The 20,922-nt window shown below is 46.0% G+C and overlaps 1 protein-coding gene across 2 annotated transcripts; it reads right to left on the bottom strand.

Annotated features, from left to right (window-relative positions):
- Positions 1-243: 243 nt before the first annotated feature.
- On the bottom strand, positions 244-17,630 carry LOC117218635 (ionotropic receptor 25a). Of its 2 annotated transcripts, XM_033467184.2 has the most exons (6): positions 16,534-17,630; positions 13,247-13,337; positions 11,496-11,865; positions 10,288-10,826; positions 7,563-7,892; positions 244-2,488 (listed from the first exon to the last, which is right to left on the bottom strand). In XM_033467184.2, the coding sequence occupies exons 3-6, from the start codon at positions 11,769-11,771 to the stop codon at positions 2,101-2,103; spliced, it is 1,533 nt and encodes a 510-aa protein (XP_033323075.2). In that variant the 5' UTR covers positions 11,772-11,865; positions 13,247-13,337; positions 16,534-17,630; the 3' UTR covers positions 244-2,100. The 2 variants fall into 2 exon arrangements, with proteins under 2 accessions (XP_033323075.2, XP_033323073.2); XM_033467182.2 differs by lacking the exon at positions 13,247-13,337.
- Positions 17,631-20,922: the final 3,292 nt, after the last annotated feature.

Below are 20,922 nucleotides of genomic sequence, written 5' to 3'. Positions count from 1 at the left end.
CGAACTAACTATAGCATTGTGATTATTTAACTAAGAATTAAGTACGAAAACTCTTGGATGACGTATCTTAATTTTAGGAATTTATATTACCGCCATCTTCGACATCTTTTTTTAAATCTAAAATTTCCAAATTATTATGCCGGCGCCAAACAAAAGAATCATATGTGTTAACATAAAAGTAAACAGGTCAAACGCAAAATTGTAAAGGCGTTAAAAGTATTCGGGGATATTTTTTTCGAGGCATTATTTTTAACTCGTTGTATTTCTTACAATCAATTTGGACAATATTTATTTTGCACAAAAATCCGCGGATGCCAAGTGAAAGCTGAATCGTTTCTAACTTTTCAATCTTTCTTTACGGGAACAATCTCTGCGATGCGATCGCCTACGAAACGTATTAATTAAATTTTCGTTACATGCTCGGCTAAAAAATTAAAAAAGAACGTGATCTTTCATATTTTTCTTGTCGTTCCAAGAAATAACAAAATTGAAAAGAAGCATTCTACTCGTTTCACGGCAAACTAATTCCATTAACATCGCCAGAAAATACGAAACATTTGGAAATGAAACATTTAAAAACTGTTACGAACATCTATAAAAGTGTACGAATACTTCGGTGACTGTACATTCGACTATCTGAGAAAGCAAAAATTTCATATCGCGCGCAAGATTTATCGAGCCAGTTTTTGAGACCAAAAACTCCAATCTGCGTCGTTCGCACAAAAAGAGCAATTAATCACCGACCCGCGTGACAGTTCTGGCCGCCGAAGGAAGCACAGAGACGCTGCTAGATCGACGATTCAATATTGCGGCAGCGATCAGAAAATTTCCCAATTATAATCGATGTCCATCGTGTTCCTATCGGCCGTGTATCACGTGCCCGAAACAAGATAGATAGCGAGGGTCGATCGCGGAAGTCGCCGATCTTTGCGATTTCGCGTCCTCGCCGGGCTAGCAAATCGCTCGGCGCATATTCATCTCGCGAATTAACACCTCAAAGATCGCGAACGAACGTTCGCAGCGGTTCGAACGTTCTGCGGATCGGGTGTCTGGCCGCGAGAAATTAGCGTTACGGGACCCCTTTCGTGGGATCCGGCGGAGCCGGGTGTTCCTTTCTTAACGAAGTCGAGCTCGAGCGGAATGGGTCCGTGGATTTCAACTGATCCTGTCGCGACAAGGGTTCCCAAGCGTAGAAGACCGGAATGTGGCAGAATTTCCTGATCTTGCGCCATCGGGAATGGTAATCGAAATCAGTCTCTTTATTCGAGCACGGAACTCGCTCTTCATTCGTTCCGACAAGCTGAATCGTACAAATCGCTTCTAGCGGTGCTACGTGCAAAAAACGCGGAAATCGGCGGTCTAAAACTTTCGCAGTCGCGTAAAAACCTTATCGATTCCCGCATCAAACCCGGAAGGTTTTCCGTCGTTTCTCAAAAAAAAAACAGAAAAAAAGACAGAAAAAAGAGCAGGGTGGCTGAGAAAACGGATTCAGCTAATTGCCGCGACAAACGGCGTTTCCGTCGCGTTTCCTGGGACGCGGGGGTTGTTTGGCCGGTTTGTCAGGACGTGACAAGTTAATCCGACGAGCGAACGGGAAATCTGTTCCTGGGAAACAACGGTTTTTTCCCCGGACGGCTCGCGCGCTCCGTCCATTCCTATCTTTCCTTCCATTTCCCTCGGTATGGAAGGAACGATTACCGCGCGGGTATGCACTCATTTCGCGAGAGAAACGAACAGGTCGAAAACCAAATTATAAAGATATTAACATAATAGTAAGCAGGTCAAACGCAAAATTGTAAAGGCGTTAAAAGAATTCGAGGATATTTTTTTCGAGGCATTATTTTTAACTCGTTGTATTTCTTAGAATCAATTTGGACAATATTTATTTTGCAGAAAAATCCGTAGATACCAAACGAAAGCTGAATCGTTTCTAACTTCACAATCCTCCTGCGATGCGATCGCCTACGAAACGCATCGATTAAATTTTCGTTACACGGCTAAAAAATTAAAAATGAACGCGATCTTTTATATTCGTTCGTCGTTCCAAGAAACAACATAATTAAAAAGAAGCATTCTAGTCGTTCCTTCCATTTCCCCCGGTTATTTCCCGCGGCTGCCGTCGTTCCGCAGGAAGTTTCCAGCTCGGAGCGTGTTCGCGGAACAACGCGAGCGAAAAATATTTCCGACAGAGGCTACGCTGTCCTCGGCTCCGCTTTGATTTCGGACGTTCGATCGATCGCGGGTGAGACGTCTTTCCGCAGGTTTCCCGTCGACGTCGCCGGGCGAACGCCGGAAATACTGCGAGCATAATATTAGAATGGAGAGCAGGACGCCGACGAGGATCAGCGAGAACACCGCCGCCAAATCGTCGAGACCAAAGCCGGCGTTCGGGTCTAAATCTGCCGGGCAATCTGCCCTCGAAGGGTTCTCGTCCCACCATTTTCTCTCGAGCTGCTTCAATCTGCCGCGTGTCGCCAGACGCGTGATCCTGTAATTAAATGTTAATCATTATGACGAAATCCGAGACTGCGCACGCCCGACGCCGCCGTCGCCTCTGCCTCCGCCGCCTCTGCTGCCAACGCGGAAACTGGAGCACGGCGAAAAATATCCCCGCCGTGCCTCGAACGCATTAACAATAGCTCCTACAGTTTTCCAATCCCTCAAACTTTCATATCGAGGCGAGCCGAGCCGAGAGTTCTTGCGGTCCCGCCGCGATGGAGTCCGAACCCAAAGAAAACTGAATCTTTGCCTGGATTCTCTTCGCGGTATCCGCCGCAAGTTTCTTGAAGCCGCTCGAACTTCAATTAAAAGGCGGACGATTACGATTGTTTATGCTCGAAGATTGCGGAACAAGTTTCCTCTCCGTTCGGCCGCCGTTCGCCGTCGCAGCTGACGATTTACAGCTTCGTTTATCGAATGTTCTCGAGAACGGATATTGTTGACGGGGTTATTTGAAATAAAAGGGCGCAGAATGAGACACGCGTAAATAACTATATTTAACCCTTAGAGCTCTATGGACGCATATATGCGTTTGGCGAAAGTCATCCGTGTAGCCTAAGGCCGCATTTATGTGTTTTCTCTAAGTCATCGGCCTGGACTAAGGGCGCATATATGCGTTTGTCGATTTTTTCAATCGATATGCAGTTATTTTCGTGTAAAATTAATACAGGGGCACTCGTTAGTAATTTGCCTTCCTTAGGTAGCGGTTGGGCAATATTAGGGTCATAAAAATCCCCGGGAATTTCCGAAACAGAAATCCCATTTTATGTGTCCCACTCTCTAACCAATTAGATTTCAAAATAATTACCTGCACTGTCACCATTTCGCGACTCAAAGCACTCAAAACGACTCGGTCAGCAGTATCGTCTTGCGAATGCAAGAACCTCACGGTCTCGCTCGCGTCAACAACGATAGTGCGGAATATAACTTGTACGATTATTTCTTTTTATTCGTGACACCCTACAAAATGTCAAATCTTGAGGAATATTTCACAAGGGACGACAGTGAAATAGAATACAGTGAATCACTATCATCGGACATTGAATCAGAAGATTAATTATTTAACCTTCTGCGAAAGAATCACTATAATTTATTACTGTTTGCACCTTGAATAGTCACTTCGGTGTGGCAAAAAAGTATTCCGCTCCCAGCGATGGTCAGCGATAGCCGCGCTCCGTCCCTACGAACCGTTTCGGCCAGGAGTATTCAGAGCTCAAAAGGCTAAGAAAGAAGCGAAGAGGACACACGGTGAACAAGCGCACAGTATGAGAGCACGGAAGAACCTGAGAGGCCTGGGCGACAATGCATGTTTTTATACTTGTGTACTCTCTCAGGTATATGGAAACTTTGCATTTCAGGTTGTGGAGTGTTTGGATGCGTCGTATTCGCACCCGATATCGTCACTCCGCGATATAAACTATCTCTCGGGTTGTAAGGCCGATTACGCTGCGCGACGGAGTGGTTCGATATCGTTGTCCGTTTAATTAAAAAGGGGACAACTGTTTGGTTGATTTAGAATGTGCCACTCAACAAGCGTGAATAAGATTGTGGCTGAATAAGTATGAACTGAGCAACTCAGTGACTCAGTAATTCAATAACTCAGTAATTCAATAACTCAGTAATTCAATAACTCAATAACTCAATAACTCAGTAACTCAATATAACTCAGTAACTCAATATAACTCAGTAACTCAATATAACTCAGTAACTCAATATAACTCAGTAACTCAATATAACTCAGTAACTCAATATAACTCAGTAACTCAATATAACTCAGTAACTCAATATAACTCAGTAACTCAATATAACTCAGTAACTCAATATAACTCAGTAACTCAATATAACTGAGCAACTCAATAACTGAGTAACTAAGTAACTGAGCAACTCAGCAACTGAGCAACTGAGCAACTGAGCAACTGAGCAACTGACGACTGACGACTGATCAAGAGAAGAATCGGTTTCGAGTTTTTATACTGTTTCATGGACAGAAAACTAGAAATTGGTTGGCCAGTGACGCGATGGAAGGGGATGTAAAGTGACGTAGCACGCAGTGCTGCGGGTAGCAAGAAACCCTGGACGGGCGACCGAAGCGGTGCGTGCTAGCGACCCTGTCATAAAAAATGCTGCCGATGAAGGTGTGCATTATTCGAAAGTGCAGAAATGACATTATTGCCGGAAAGAAGATGGTTCGAAAATCATAATCTTAGAAATTGCAAGAAAGAAGGCTATGGCTCTACGAAAATGAAAACGTAAAAAATGTGACCTTTTGTCGATTGCGCGTCGTTCGTCGAAGGACTGTTAAATTTGTCTCGTTGAGCCGTGAAGATTCCCCGTCAATAAACGTTTTTTTAAGGATAAAAGTGAAAGGTAATTCGTCCCGGAGAAAGATAGGCGGATGCAGCCCGAAAATTCCGTTGAAGGACGGGACATGGAGGCTTATTTCCAAGACTCAAGAAATTACTTCTTGCTTCAACGGATATCGTTGCCGCGCAGATTTCTCTCGCGATGAAAAAAAATCAGCCGGATTAAATAAGCAGATCGAACGACGACGGTACGAGAATAAAACCGTGGGACGCTCGCGGCGCAGGAAACTTCATTCAACAAAGTGGAACGTTGAGCCAATGGAAACGGGTCTGAGGAAGCCTGAATGATCGCGACCATTATCAAGATTAATAAAAATTTCAGGAGATACGAACGGCTCGTATAATTAAATGGATCGATCGGACGACGGTGGAATGTTATCGAATGAAACAGATCGTGCCAAGGTACTCCATGGAAGCTTGAGAGATTGCAACCGTTACCGAGGACGTTCGAAATTCTGAAAAACTGTGATGGGCCGCGGATCCGACGTAAGTAAAGGCGCGGATACGCTTGCGAGTAACCTGCGACTCGCTTTCGCCGGAACAACTTGCAGCGGCGCGTGCACGGCGTTGCAAATACTGTTGCAACTCTCTGCAATAATTCGAAAGTGTGATTTCCGAGCTGTACAGGGTGTGTCAAGATCTCTCGATATTTGAACCGTTTATTTGGAAAGTGGCCTAAGTCATTTTTCAAAAACACCGAGCTAGCTATTTTAATATATTCACATTTCTACGTTATACATATAATTTCATGTCAGCAAAGCTGAAAGAACGCAGTGGCCCTTAGGAACACAAAAACATTATACCACCATGTTATCGATTAGCAATATTTTTAAATTTATTAAAACGTAAAAACCTTAAATATCTGGATTTTCAAATAAATGGACTTAGGCCACTTTCAAAATAAACGGCTCAAATATACGATAAATTGGAAGGCGCGATAACATCGAAGGACAATAACGTTCGGTCGTTGAATTTTTATTGAAAGGGACCGTCGAAAGCGGTGGTCCCGTTTGAAACAATGAAGGCGACCTTTGTGCCGCCAGAAGAAATAACATAGAAACAAATATTTTTAGGGCATCGCGCGAACCATTCAACTTCATCTTGGAGACATTTGACACATCGAACGTATCTGTTCTACAATTTTGAAATCCCAGAGACGCTTCCGCCGGAAATCGTTAAATAAATGTCTTCGTTCGACCACATTTTTTGGTGGCTTTAGCCCTTTAGACGTTTAACTATTAGACGTTTCAACGTCATCGCGATCGATTAGTTCATCAAAATTGAGAAATTAACGAACGATTTGGTATTAGGAGTCGTACTTTATACGAATTCGTAAGTTCTTAACAAGCTATTTCGTTGGAAGCTACAGTAATGTCTCCCTAATTCGCGCCCTGATTGCGCGCAAAAATGAACAATTTTGGGAAGAGGAGATACGATTATTCGCATACGTCAGCGATCGGTTAGTTCATCAAAATTGAGAGATTAACGAACGATTTGGTATTAGGAATCGTACTTTATACGAATTCATAAGTTCTTAATCAGTTAAGCGCGTTTGTCGTCTATACACGTCAAACCAAATCTCTATTACGGTGCGTTCGACGCGTTTACTCGTCGTTAAAAACATAAAATTACCATTGACTATGAAAACTCGAAATTTTAATAAAATACAATAAGAATATTATTTGCTGGGATGTTTTCTTTATATTACCGATAGAACTGCTAAGTATTTTATACGAAGGGGGTGGTAGAAGATGTACCGTCTGTTCGAAAAATGGAATCCGTAAGGAGTCAAGATACTGGTGTAAGACCTGCGAAGCGCCGCTTTGTGTGGTATCGTGTTCCGAGAAATATCACACCCAACTCAATTGAAATTCTTAATATCTTTTTTTCTACACGTGTCTTTCTTGTTTATGTATTTTATTATTATTCGAGAATTTTTGAGTTTATAATAACGATAACTTTTCAGAAATAAATCGTTAAGTTTTTCTGAAATAAAAATGTAGTTCTTCTTCGTTTTTTATAAAATTTGTAATAGGACCATTTTGCCCTGCGTTCGTCGTGCATACACGTCATCGCTTGATTTGAATTCCGCACACCGTGAGGGGTTTTTGAAACTAAATTCGACGCTTAACTGGTTGATGCGAAGACTCCAAAAAATCCAAATAAATTCAACGTCGCGTAGCATCGACGACAAAGTTCGTCGCAAGCGATTCGATCTTGCTGGCTGTTATCTCTCGAGTCTCTACAGTCTCGAGTCTCTACATCTAGACGAGAATCGCTTTCTCGGAGAATGTCGCAAGTTACAGTAATGTCTCTCTAATTGACGCCCAGATTGACCAGAAAAATTTGGGAAGAGGAGATACGATTATTCGAGCCTTGCGGTTTATTTTTATAGTTATAAATTGCCCACGATTATAAGAACGAGCCGCAAGGCTCGAATAATCGTATCTCCTCTGCCCAAATGATCCATTTCAGTGGTCAATCTGAGCGTCAGTAAGAGAGACATTACCGTACTTCGCCGGCGCGTGCCCACCTTCGATACGGCAATTTGAAGAGAACGAGAATCGCCGGAAAGCCTAGGATCGATCGGAGCGTTTAAATGGCAGCGCTGTCGAGACAAAGGTAGCGGAACCGGCGACGAAGAGCCGGGAAGAGCGATCGAAAGGGGGATAGAAAAGAGCGGCAAAGTCGAGGACTCACGCGTCGTCGATTCTTCGCTTCAACGGTGAATCCTTTTGCACGGCGAGCGCGAACGGTTTCTTGCCGAACTCCTGCCCGACCTGTCTGAAGTCACAGTTCGTCAGGATCAGGTAGTTTATGGTCATAGCGTCCGCTATAAAAGCGAACTCGAAAGTGCGGTTTACTTTCCGGACCGTCTTCGCGGCTTGCTCGACGTTCCGAACAAATCCCGCTTGCTCCATCGCGCGATACATCTTCGTGAACTTGTCTTCCAGGGGATAATCCCAGACGGCGTACTGGGATCTGTTCCACTCCGGCGTGTTCTCATCCAGGGTGATTCGTCTCCAAACGCTGCCGAACAATTTCGCACCGTTGGCCGTTTTCGCTGTTCGTGAATCAGGATTATACGGGGGGAGGGATCGAGCGATCGCGCTTCTTAATAGAGGGTGTCTCTTAAAAATGTCTCTTAATCCGTAAATGCCGGGTTTCTCGGATCATTTGAAGCAGCTTCTTCCTTTACAAAAACTTTCTCCGTGGCACCGTTAACGAGTTATCAACGAAAAACAGTGACCAATAAGAATCGAGTACGGCTGACGCGAGGCGGCCCAGCCAACCAGCGCGCGAAGCCCAGGTCCGCTCATTGGCTCGGTCGCCTCGCGCCAGCCGAGCTCGCCTCTCATTGGTCACTGTTTTTCGTTGATAACTCGTTAACGGTGCCTCGGAGAAAATTTTTGTAAAGGAAAAAGTTGCTTCGAACGACCCGAGGAACCCGCCACTTTCGGATTGCAAGACATTTTTGGGACACCCTGTAATGTATCGCCGCGAGAGAGCCGGAGCGCGGCTTCGACGTCGCGTTCGGACGATGTAAGAGAGACGATCCCCGAACCCGCCGCCGCCAGGAAAGTAATTTCCTGTTAGAAATCGCTGCGAGATGTTATCGTCGACGCAGTTATTCGCACGGCCGTTCCTCGCGACGAAACGATTTCTATTATTCCGGACTGTCAACGCTCGGCGGTGTTCGACCGAGCCGGCCAACCCGCTATTATTATTCCGCAGTTTTCCATTCCGTTCCGTTCCCGAGCGGAACGTTTTACGAAACAACACAGCCGGCCGCGCTTAACATTTTTAAAATCTTCCACCGAATACGCCGTCGTGCATTTTACGATATTCGTTCTGAAACCCCGCGGGAAACTTTTTCGGCCGGCCGCGGCCGGGGCTGCTCGAGAACGGCCGCGCGGAGCCTTATTAAAACGTACACGTGTAAGACAATATCATTTCAGTCCTGCATACAATTCCCCTTTCTCATATTTTTCCCTACATTTTCCGGCGTACCTCCGCGGCCGTTTACTATTTACGTTAGCTTCTCGTGTGCAACCGTTTTCGTAGGTTATTTTATAAGTAAGGCGGAAAGGCTGTAATATATCGCGCGGAAGGAGCAGAGAGAGGAAATGCCAGTAACCCGTTGGCATATCATTTACTTTTTCGTTTATCATACGCGCAACCGTCGCTCTTTGCTAGCAACCGTTTACGAACGTATTAAGGAAAATTTCCTTGGAGGACGACCAGCTCGTGCCTCGAACACGTCGACGATGAGTCAAATGAACAGCGGCATCTTTGATCTCGCGTACATCGGCAAATTAGAGGCTCGCGACTGTTAGAAAGCGTTCCGCCTCGAAGTCGTCCTCGAAGAGTTAAGACAGAATTAACCCTTTCGGTACGAGCGTGCTGTCCGCGTGACACTCCCACTGTGCGGGTTGCCGCGCCGAAAATGCGCACATAGCACAGTGGGTCGGTTCACTTTTGTACGAAGATTTTCTGAAGTAACAACTGTGCTTAATCCGTTTCTAAATCTTTTGTTTCCTGTAAACATTCTGTAAAGGGCCTACGATATGTTAAAATCTATGAACAAGTTTCGAACAAAAATGTAACCTCAGATTTTAACACTAATGCCAGATGTATTCGACGCTTGTCCATACCGGTCATCGAATGGATGACGGTATACAGGGTGTCCCAAAATTATGGTATTTCTGGGAAACGAGGGGTTCCTGGGGTCGTTTGTAGCAACTTTTTCCTTAGCGAAAATGTTCTACGATGCTTCGTTCACGAGTTATTAACGAAAAACACTGACCAATCAAAGACGAGCACGGTTGGCGCAGGGCAGCCGAGCCAATCAGCGGATCCGGGCTTCGCGCGCTCGTTGGCTCGGCCGTCTCGCGCCAATCGAGCTCGCCTCTCATTGGTCACTGTTTTTCGTCGATAACTCGTGAACGAAGCCTCGTAGAATATTTTCGCTAAGGAAAAAGTTGCTTCAAATGATCTCGGGAACCCCTCGTTTCTCGGAAATACCATAATTTTGGAACACCCTGTATATCCGGCGCTCGGCCACACAGGTGACCAGACGGATGCCGGATATATCCGGCGCTCGTACAGAAATGGTTAATATTTGCCGACAACGTTGACTGATATCTATCGTGAACGTGCGCGCCGATATCAGAAGCGCTTTATACGTCGAGGAACCGATAACAGACCCCGCGGATATTAATGTCTACGCGGCGAATCAATAAAGCGCAAGTAAACCTGAAAATCAATTTCGACGAATTTGCATGAAGACCGAAGCTCGATTCGTCCCAGCCGGCTGTCCCATGATTCTCTATCGGCTCGATGAACCGACGGAAGGAGATCGGGACGATGGATCGATCCCGCTGTCGACAGGATCGACGGCTTGTACAGGAGGTTTCCGACTCACCCGAACAGCATCTCCTCGGTCTTCTTCATCGCCCGGAAGTATCCGTGGGCGGCGGAGTCGGCTACGGTGGAATAGGAGATCCGATACTGTTTCCCGAGATCCTCCAGGGAGCCGACATCCTTCTCGAGCCGGCCTAGGGTCACGTAAGCCGCGAGATTGGCCCCGTACGCCGCGACGATCACGAAGCCGAACACCCACCAGCACGTGGCTGCCACTTTCCCGGAGATGTTCTTCGGGACGTCCCCGCCGCCGTGAGGCGTCAACGACGTCAGGGCGAACCAGAAGCATCCCTTCGCCGTGCAGAATCGATCGTCCGGCTGGTCCCGATAACTCGCGCGGTTGTTCCGATAGCTGAACGGCGAGTATTTCTCCAAAACGAACAGCAGCAGGACCATCGAGAGGAGAGCGAGCGCGAGACACAGCCAGATCTCGAGATCCAAGATCGTCAGGAAGTGGAAGAACAGCACCTGCTTCCTCTTTTTCAGCATCATTATCGTGAAACCGCTCGGTCTCTGGAACGGCTTCGTGAAATCTACCACCTGTAGCGAGAGATCGAGCGGTCACCGATCTATCGTCATCGATCTATCGCCATCGGCGATCGTTTCAGGTTGACGTTGGAAGAGTCGCGAAGGCTTCGTAGAATTCTGATCGGCGAGCGCAGTGATCACAGACCACTACGATGACGACCAGGCGAGGGAGTAATCGCGAAATCGATTCAGAATCGCTCCGGTGATCGTGGTGATCGTTTAGACCGATATCAAACAGGTCACAATGACCAGGGATGGTAATTTAATGGAATCGTCGGAGCGGTCACTGACCTCTACGACGCGCGATAATGATTTTTTTTCCGCAATAATTTGACGGAACGATCAGAGCGGTCACTGACCTTTGCGACCGTCCAGAGCGCGGAACAAGACAAAGGGGAGTCGTGCGAAATCGATCGAGGATCGTTCCGATCGTCGCGACGACTGCTTAAACCGACGCTAACGAGGTCACCGACCTCTACGATAGATCGATCGCGGTCACGGATCTCTAGGACCTACTTAGACCGACGATCGTTCGAAAGAAACCCGCCTAACCGGAGATTGAAAGGTTCAACTTGGAGAGCGCGGGCAAAGAATTTGTTCGTATCGAATCTCGCGTTTATCGATCCGGCGATCCTTGGAACTTCGATCGAGCCTGGCTGGAAGAAGATTAAATATTTTTACCTTGATTCTGTCGGACGTGATCCATATCGGGCCGACGGCGATGTCCGACATGTTCTTCATTAATTCAGCGATCATACCGTTCCAGCTGCCGTTCCCTCGGTCCCTGTGCCCGTAACGCTCGTCGAACGATTTCCTGACGATGTAATCGAACCCCGCCAGGGATCCAATATCGTTCAGCAGATCGATGCAATATCCGTAAAAACTGTCGCTGCTGGTATTGTACATGACGTACGGCGGAGCGATTCCCGTAACCGCTCGATATACCGTTTTGCTCATTTCTTAGCTTTATCCGATCGGTCCTCGCCCGCGTTTCCCGTTACACCGTCGCGTCGCTCGAAGTTTATGGTCGCCGTGCCCACCCCCCGCGGAGCTACATAATTCAGAAAAGCAGAGCTAATATGAGAACGCGGTCGTAGATCGCCGCTAAGTCCGGATTATCGTTCCCCAACGACTCGAGAGCAGTTTTTCTCGCTAATGGTCACGATCTATCGCTTAATTACCGATACAATTACCGGCGGACTTTCGAAATAATGGCTTTCTCTCTGCCAAAGACGCCGGCTAAGTCGACTAGAAACGGGGCAGTTAGAGCTTCTCCGTGAGAAATTCCTCGATGTCCGGACCGACGCCGACCTGTTCCACTCGCGCGACGAGACCCCGGAACTTTTAATTTCATTAACCTTTTAGGTACGGCTGAATTCTGCGCGAGGCTATTTCTCTGGACGGCAGAGTCTGACGTGTACTGTACAGAGTCTGATACTGTATATACAGGGTGTCCCAAAAATGTCTCGCAATCCGAAAGTGGCAGGTTCCTCAGGCCATTCGAAGCAACTTTTTCCTTTACAAAAATGTTCTCCGAGGCACCGTTAACGAGTTATTAACAAAAAACAGTGACCAATGAGAGGCGAGCTCGGCTGGCGCGAGGCGATCGAGCCAATGAGCGGAACTGGGCTTCGCGCGCTGGTTGGCTGTGCCGCCTCGCGCCAGCCGTACTTGATTCTTATTGGTCACTGTTTTTCGTTGATAACTCGTTAACGCTGCCTCGGAGAACATTTTTGTAAAGGAAGAAGTTGCTTCAAATGATCCGAGGAACCCGCCATTTCCGGATTGCGAGACATTTTTGGGACACCCTGTAGACTGTTGTAAATCGATGCGAAGACAAAAAGAAGTGTGAAACAATGCGTATGAAGACGATTACTTGATTCAAACGATGAGCGAGTGGGCTACTAGAGCAAGCCACTATAGTGGCGTGTCGTGCCTAAAAGGTTAACTCCTTTATTCCGATAACGTTCCGCCGATCTGCGAGTCGCGTCTCGGACACCTCGGGCTAATCTTCTCGGCGGGGTCATTTTGGTCGGACGAATTTTACGACACCGTTGTCTAATGTTATTACGCAAAAGCACCTGTTACGAAACGCCGATCACTCGTGACCTTTTCTCGATACAGCGGCACTATTGAAAAATAGCCCATAAAAATCCGAAAGCGAATTCTGCCCATATTTTTGACCGTAAATTCGCTCGCGCAAGTACCGTTACGCGACAATCAGCCGAAAATAAATGTTTATTCGAATGCGGGTATCTTTGTGCAAGAACACAGCGTTCCATATCGTGTACCGCAATTTTTCCATTGTTCCGATTTATGCAACTGTTGGCATCGGTGTTTCATTTTCGATGTTCCCATTTTGGGACGCGACACGAAAACGTTGTTACACGATACGTATACGCGTGTTTTTTTTTCTATTTTACTCGTATTACCTTTTATTCGTATCGAATGGATCTATCAAAGATCATTGCGTTATCTAGGAGCGTCGATCTCTGCAGCGAATTTTGCCCAATTTTCCTCCAGCTTGTAAACAAAAATGGACAATTTGGACAGAGGAGACGCGATTATTTGAGCCTCGCGACTCAGTTTTATAGTCGTCGATTGTCAACAATTATAAAAACGAGGTTAAATTGGGCTTGAACAATCGTATCTCCTCTCCCTAAATTGTCTATTTTTATTTGCAAGCCGAAGGAAAATTAGGGAGAATTTACCGTATATCGAACGAAAATATAAACATTCAACAACAGCATTTTTTAATTGGGATAAAACCGACAACTTTTACCTCACCCGATATATGGAATCTGTATTAACAGTTTGTTAATCTGGTGATCTCCTAGCAGAGATTCGACTTGTTACATTGAATTTACTAAGCACGTCGGTGCACTTAGCACATGCAGTTACGTACAGCTACAGCTCGACAGGGTTTGCGCTTCGAGTAGATTCGGTTCCCGGCTCGCTGGGAATCGCTTGGAATCGCTCGGAATCGCTCGGAATCTCTGGGAATCGCGGGAACTTCTCTCCTCGCTCGCGCGCCGTCAACTTTGAACGACAAATCCCGTGGTTAAGGTATTATTAATCTTCGGAACTACGGCCGAGCATTATATGGAACTCTGATCGCTATCGCTGGCGGCGCTGCGATCCCATAAATTTCGCGGCTAAACCCGGTTTGCCACGGTTTTCGGTAATTAATGCGACGAGGAACGGACGGCCAGATAACGCGGGCAGAGTCGCCGGTGCAAGAAACCCTGACGCGCCAACGTCCGTTTCGTGTCCGTCAAAAATCGCTACAGCAATTAATATACCAGCCGAGAATTCGAGCGGGCGTTGAAAAAGTAAAAAAAAAAGGAAGAAAAATAATAACGGGAAAAACGACATTTAATGGAGAATGGTAATTGCTTTCCACGGTGTCGAACGCGTTCGTAATGAGAAAAATATTCGCACGGAGCCTGTCAAGGGGCTGCGAAAGCAGAATTTCCCATCGAGAAGTCGCCCGAAGAAGATTAATTACGCCGGTGGGTGCGGGATCGAACGATTTATTAACGAGCACCGTCGCCGACCGCCGGTCGATCTCGAAAATTGTATTACCGATCCGGAAAGGCGGCAGCCGGTGTTCGGATCGCGGCCAACCATAATTGGTCAATCAAGACCGGTGAATTTTTAACGAATCAAGGAGAGCAAAACGCGCGACGTAATTGCGAGTCTCGCCGACCCATCGCCCTCCTCGGCCCCTCGCCGACTATCTATAGGACGCGATCAGTTATTAATTCGTCGGTAACCTTTTAGCGGGGACCGATATCGGAATCGTGGATTTATCGCCGTTCGCAGCCGGGTGCAACAAAGGCAGACCAATTCGGCTTTGCCGGAGAATTAACGACGTAAAATTTATCGTTCGGTTCGCGCGACTGGACTCGCCCCGGGCCGGGCCGGGCCGCCCGTTGTTTTTTCTCCCCCGCGCGAAATATCGGCGTTACATGCCCGGGATCCCCGTCCGCGATTAATAACCCGAAAAACCATCACAAGGACCCCTCCCAGGCGCCACCTCGATATTCGATTATGAGTTTTATCACGAAAGAAACGGCCAAGCAGGCCGTCGAATAAATCCGAAAACCGTGTCACCGCTTTCTTGCTTTGTCGTTTATCGCCGAGTTTTCGTACGTGATCGGTCGAATTCGCGTCGGTATGAAACGAAAACGACTGAGAGTTTTAGCTGTACAACGTGTTCCAAAATTATTGTACGAGCGCGAACTGAGAGGTTCCCGAGGTTATTTGAAGCAACTTTTTCCTTAGCGAAAATGTTCTACGAGGCTTCGTATACGAGTTATCAACGAAAAACAGTGACCAATGAGAGGCGAGATCAGCTGCCGAACCAATTAGAGTAACTGGGCATCGACCGCTCGTTGGCTGGGCCGCCCCGCGCCGGCCAACCTCGCCTCTCATTGGCTAATGTTTTTCGTTGATAACTCGTAAACGGAGCCGCGGATTGCATTTTCGCCAAGGAAAAAGTTGCTTCGAATGATCTGAGGAACCTGTCACTTCTCGCTTGTACAATAATCTTGGGACACCCTGTATTTGACTCGTCGCGCTCCTACATCGAGCCTGACCTCGTAGCAACCGTTCGCAAGAGAAGCTATTCCAATTCGAAATTCAAGACACGTTTTCTAACCTACAGAAAATATCCATTTTATGCAGGATGTCCCAAAAATGTCTCGCAATCCGAAAATAGGGGATTCCTGAGGTCGTTCGAAGCAACTTTTTCCTTGGCGAAAATGCAATCCGCAGCTTCGTTTACGAGTTATCAACGAAAAACAGTAACCAATCAGAGGCGAGATCATTTGGCGCGAGACGGCCGAGCCAATGAGCGGAACTGGGCTCCGCGCGCTCGTTGGCTGGGCCGCCGCGCGCCAGCCGAGCTCGCCTCTTATTGGTCAGTGTTTTCCGTTAATAACTCGTAAACGAAGCCTCGGAGAAAATTTTCGCAAAGAAAAAAGTTGCTTCGAATGACCTCGGGAACCTCCCATTTCCGGATTGCGAGACATTTTATCGATTAATATATTAATAATATATAATAGATTTTATATTATTAATATATAATAGACATTATAATCGATTAATATATTTAATATACATTTATTCTTTATTCACGGATAAAGAAGAACGATCTGTACATGTACGATGATCGATCACTAATTAATTGCGGATAGATACTCGTACTCTGAACAGATCGTAGAGCGTAAATTCGATACCCGTTAAAATAATCCCGAAGTATCGTGCAGCAATATTTATTGACGTCGCTCAAGTGCGAAGGCTCAACAGTCTTCATTGAATAACAATCGCGGCGTTTCTCGAGTGTTTCAACGTAGTTTGCGAAAATGGATATGCAAATATGCTCGAGTTGCGATGGCAAAGTTCTTCAAGTAAAAGGCAAGAAAACGGTTTTGAAACGCGAACGGTTAAAACGCGGCGTACATAAAGCTCGCGGACGAGTCCCGGGTTTATTGCCGCGGGAGTCGTTCACGCGAAATTAGTTTACGAAAGTTCGAGTGTCAAGAATATGCCGAAAATCGGAGATTCATTCTAGAGAGACTTTCCGGGGCGGCCTGTATGTTTGCTCGAAGGTTCGTCGAGTTCTCAACTAGGACAGAAGGGCGGCGATTTTTGGAACGGCTCGCGCGGATCCCGGGAGCGCCGAGTTCCCCGTGCAAGCTGTATTATAACAAACCTAATTTCCGGTGGCTCGCGTGGCAACGCGAATTCTGTGTCCTCCGCCGGCTCGAAAATCGCGTGGTCGGCGGGAAAGTTTCGATGGCTCGAAGGAAACCGTTCGCGGCGTTCGTCGAGGTGATAGTAAATCTTCGGGAGGAAGGGACCACCCCGTGGTCCTCGCGTTCGTTCGTGTTTCCACACTGGTTGCCGCGGGGACGACACAGTCGAAGCTTTCCTGGTTCGCCCCGCACCTCCCCCCGACGGCCGTGCCGTCTCTTTCCACTGTTCCGTCGCTCTCGTCCCCCTTTTTTGTTGCACAAAGTATCCCCCTTTCCCGACAATGCCGGACACTGTAGTTGCCCGATGTATTGTAAATCACCGGACGAGCTTTTACCGCGTGTTCGCACGCAAATTGGGGCACCTTGACGTGCACGTGCACAGAGAGGCGCGTTTGTCGCGGTGCGCACACTTCGATTCCCAGCGAGCCGCGACATTATCCATGTTCGGTGGTCGCGCGTCTGTTCGAGGCTCGGTGGACCGTGGCACCGAAATCGAGACCTCGGCGAACGCTCGACCCTTTTAGAGGACAGTTCTTAGTTGACCCGACGATATCAAGCTCGGCGAGAAACGGCCGATCCGATTTTCATTTCGGCCTAATGCATCGCAATTTCCCGGCGCTCCTCGGTCGGCCGCCGCGGGATCGAATGCCGCCGATAAAAGATCCGCCATTTGCAATTGAAGAATCGACGTTCGTTGCTCCTTTTTTTTTGTACCATTACCGTGAAACCGTAACATTTCCAATAAGAGGCCGTCCAATCTAGAGCGGAGAGTCAGTGACCTGTGTTTGACCACTGGAACGACGATCATCGGGTTTCTGTGATCTCTGATCACTGCGATTCGTGATCGCTGTAACCGCGGATCTTTATGCGCGTTGATTATGCGAAAAGCGATTTGACGTTTATTCGCGAAAAATATGCACGGTATGCGCGGTGAAGACGCGTAATAATTTGTCGGTAATAATTAATTCGCACGCCGAAAATGACCGCTCCGCGACGCGCGATACGCATATTTTATTCGAGCAGTGTCGTGCCACGGGCGTTATACTAATTGTGATTTTCGATCGCACTTTACGCTTTTATCGCATGTTTTACGAGAAACGCTCTGTTCGTTGTTATTCTCGAGAATGAAATTGGGAGCGTTTTCGATTCAGCTTTTCGTCGATGTAATTCTCACTCGCTCAAAATTCACCTCGTCGCTTCAGAGATAAAGCTGAATTCGAAACTTTCGAATTCGAAATGTTAATAGCTGCGCCTAATGTTCAATTGCTAACTCGATGTTTTGAGAACATGATTTTCTGCTGCGTATATTCAACGTTCTATTGATATATAACCGGTAGCAACGTAATCCGGTTATGATACTGGTGCCCAGTAATAGAGTAAATTAATTCAACAAGATAGATGATTCGGACGAGCGCGATGTATGCGTGTACACGACCAATATATTATCGCGTATGTTTTTATAAATATGCAAAACATATGGATTATGCAAAATATGCAAAGTATAAAATATATTTTTGGAATCACCCGATCGCCGCTCTCTGTTCGGGTGCCGTTCGTGTACCAATTTTCTAAAAGAATATGCATTCGCATAAATATCCACGATCCAGCGATCGCTTGTTTACCCTTCCGATTATGAGAGTTTAGGAAGAGGAGATACGATTATTCGAGTCTTGCAGCTCGTTTTTATAATTGTTGACAATCGGTAACTATAAAAACGAGTTGCAAGGCTCGAATAATAATATCTCCTCTTCCCAAATTGTCCGCTTTTGTTTCTAAGCTGAGCGTCAATTAGGGAGACATTACTGTACGCCGCGCGCTGTAGTAAATTCTCTCTAATTGATGCTCAGCTTGTAAACAAAAATGGACAACTTGGAAATAGGAGATACGATTATTCGAGCCTTGCACCTCGTGGTAATAATGATTAACAATCGGCAACTATGAAAATTAACCGCGAGGCTCGAATAATCGTATCTCCTCTTCCCGAATTGTCCATTTTTGTGGACAATCTCGGCGTCAATTAGAGAGACATTACCGTAACCGTAGTTCTTGCAGATAAGGGAGAAAATTTAATTCAATCGAGTATTTTTAGTAATTCCGCGAATCGGTATATTTGTTACAGCGATTAACATTAAAGATTTTTACGGATTTCAATTACTAATTTTATAGTCCGCGATTATATGCGAATATTTTGACATTTGCAAACGAGTCTGATTTTTCTTAAAAATTCTTCGATTCGATCTCGGAGATACGATTATTCGTGTCTTTCGGTTCGTTTTTATAGTTAAATTGAATTGTCAATAATTATAAAAATGAGCCGCGAGTCTCGAATAATCGTATCTTCCCTTCCCAAATCGTCCATTTTTGTGGACAATCTAAGCGTCAATTAGAGAGACGTTACTATACTTGAACCGACGATGGTTTCACGCGCTATATTTCTCTGCAATCATTTTGGCAAATGGTCTCGTACCATAAAATTCTTCGATCGACCGATTTCCAGTGGTTCCCCAACGACACTAACAATGCGATTTCAGACCGAACCGTGTTAAACCGTAATTTCGCAGCGTGTTCTTTATCGAGTTCCCGTCGACCGAGCATTTTGATCTTGAACTTCTCGTCGCGTGCGTCGCGGCTGAATGGCATTCGCGGTTCTGCGATTCGATTTGGGAAGTTGGATTCCAGTTTTCCGCGGTTTCGAGTGGTTACGATCGACAATGCTCGATCATTATACTCGCGCAAGTCTTCGGGAGCTTCCCTAAGCTTTCGAGAATCATTCGATGTCTCTCGCGACGACTGGTTTCGAACATCGTTGAAAAATTCTTATATTTAACGCTTGGCCAACCGAACGGCGAGATCTGCCCGTTTTGAATCCAATCGATCGATAACCGAACGGGGAAATTATCTTCTGATTTCTAAAAATTAAAAATGATCGCTTAATTTGATTAAGATTTGCAAAAGGTATAGGAATGTCGAAGAAGCAATTTTTGCTATACAAGTTTAATTCCATAAGAATTAATACAGTAATGTCTCTCTAATTGACGCCCAGATTGTCCACAAAACTGGACAATTTGGGAAGAGGAGGAGCGATTATTCGAGCCTTTTGGTTCGTTTTTATGGTTATAAATTGTCAACAATTATAAAAATGAGTCGCAAGGCTCGGATAATCGTATCTCCTCTTCCCAAATTGTCCATTTTTGTGTACAATCTGAGCTTCGGTAAAGGAGACATTACTGTACCCATCTTATTTTTTACGAAGCGTAATTTTGTAGCTACGTTTCCTTCATTTTCCCTGAAATTTTTGTTCTCCAGAGCGCAACCGATCGGTTCTCTCTATATATATATTATGCGCTAACGGGTTTTTTTGCCCGTACAGCGAATAATAAATAAAAAAGGAAAATGCTCGAGCGATGCTCGTCGATACGACGGAATGTAGGCCAGTCGGTGGAACGTAGATCGTCGAGGCCCATTTCGAATTTCCATGGTCGTGATACAATCTGCGCCGTGAAATTCTGAACGCATACCATCCGCGACGAAAGTTATGAATTTTTAAGTAACTGCACTCCGACCTTGCCGATGCGACTCGTCGTTTCACCCGGCGCGGCGCGGCGCGGCGGCGTATTTTCCCGAGGAAACGGATAATATTCCAATTATCGGCTCTCCGGTCCGATCGGAACCGTTCAATTAATTGGACTCGCCTTGAATATCAATTCACCGGGAGGGACACCGCAGCTCCTCCCTTCGTTATCCGCATCTCGAGCGGAGACACACGCGTTGATTCGCATAATCGCCTCGACGCGCGGCGTTTACGCGCCGGTTTCGCATGGTTCTCGGAGTTCAAAGCGTAAACGACGTGCGTGGTCGTCGCGTTCGCGGTGTTTTATGAAGTCTTTTATGAAATTTATTTATTTATTCATTTATTTATTTATTTAGTATTTTATGGGCAGGGAGATTTGGACCAAACTTATGCTATCTGTTGCTGAGGACAAATGGATCAAAATAATACGATATAATGTGTAAATAATAATAATAAAATGTTGCGAATCACTCCGTTTCTCTCGCGTCGCGGCATTTTATTTACAGTAAAGGATATAAACTATAATACAACTCGATACAATTATATTTCAGATCTTTTGATTTGAAATGTTGCTCGTTCGACGGTCCGATCTCGACTCTTCGATTGTCTATTGGTAACACTCTTCCGTGGCAACTCTTATCTTCCATTATTTTTTTAAGGAGTTGCTCGCAACAGGTCAGTTTCACGTTACAGCGACTCGATTTGGACAAGTCGTCGTAACAATATAAATAATAACATGAGTTACATAATCATATAGATAATATAATCATATAAA

Source organism: Megalopta genalis, chromosome 7 (assembly GCF_051020955.1).
Source record: "Megalopta genalis isolate 19385.01 chromosome 7, iyMegGena1_principal, whole genome shotgun sequence".
NCBI lineage: Eukaryota > Metazoa > Arthropoda > Insecta > Hymenoptera > Halictidae > Megalopta > Megalopta genalis.
Note: the sequence above shows the minus strand (reverse complement) of the source record. Positions and strands in the feature narration are given on the sequence as shown.

What these genes read in the sequence shown, in the direction of transcription:
- LOC117218635 (XM_033467184.2), bottom strand. Translation starts at nt 11,771, where the DNA reads ATGAGCAAAACGGTATATCGAGCGGTTACGGGAATCGCTCCGCCGTAC. An exon ending in ACCGAGGAGATGCTGTTCGG is followed by an intron (nt 7,893 to 10,287) that starts GTGAGTCGGAAA and finishes ATTGTTCGGCAG; the next exon opens with CGTTTGGAGACGAATCACCC. An exon ending in AAGCGAAGAATCGACGACGC is followed by an intron (nt 2,489 to 7,562) that starts GTGAGTCCTCGA and finishes ATTTAATTACAG; the next exon opens with GATCACGCGTCTGGCGACAC.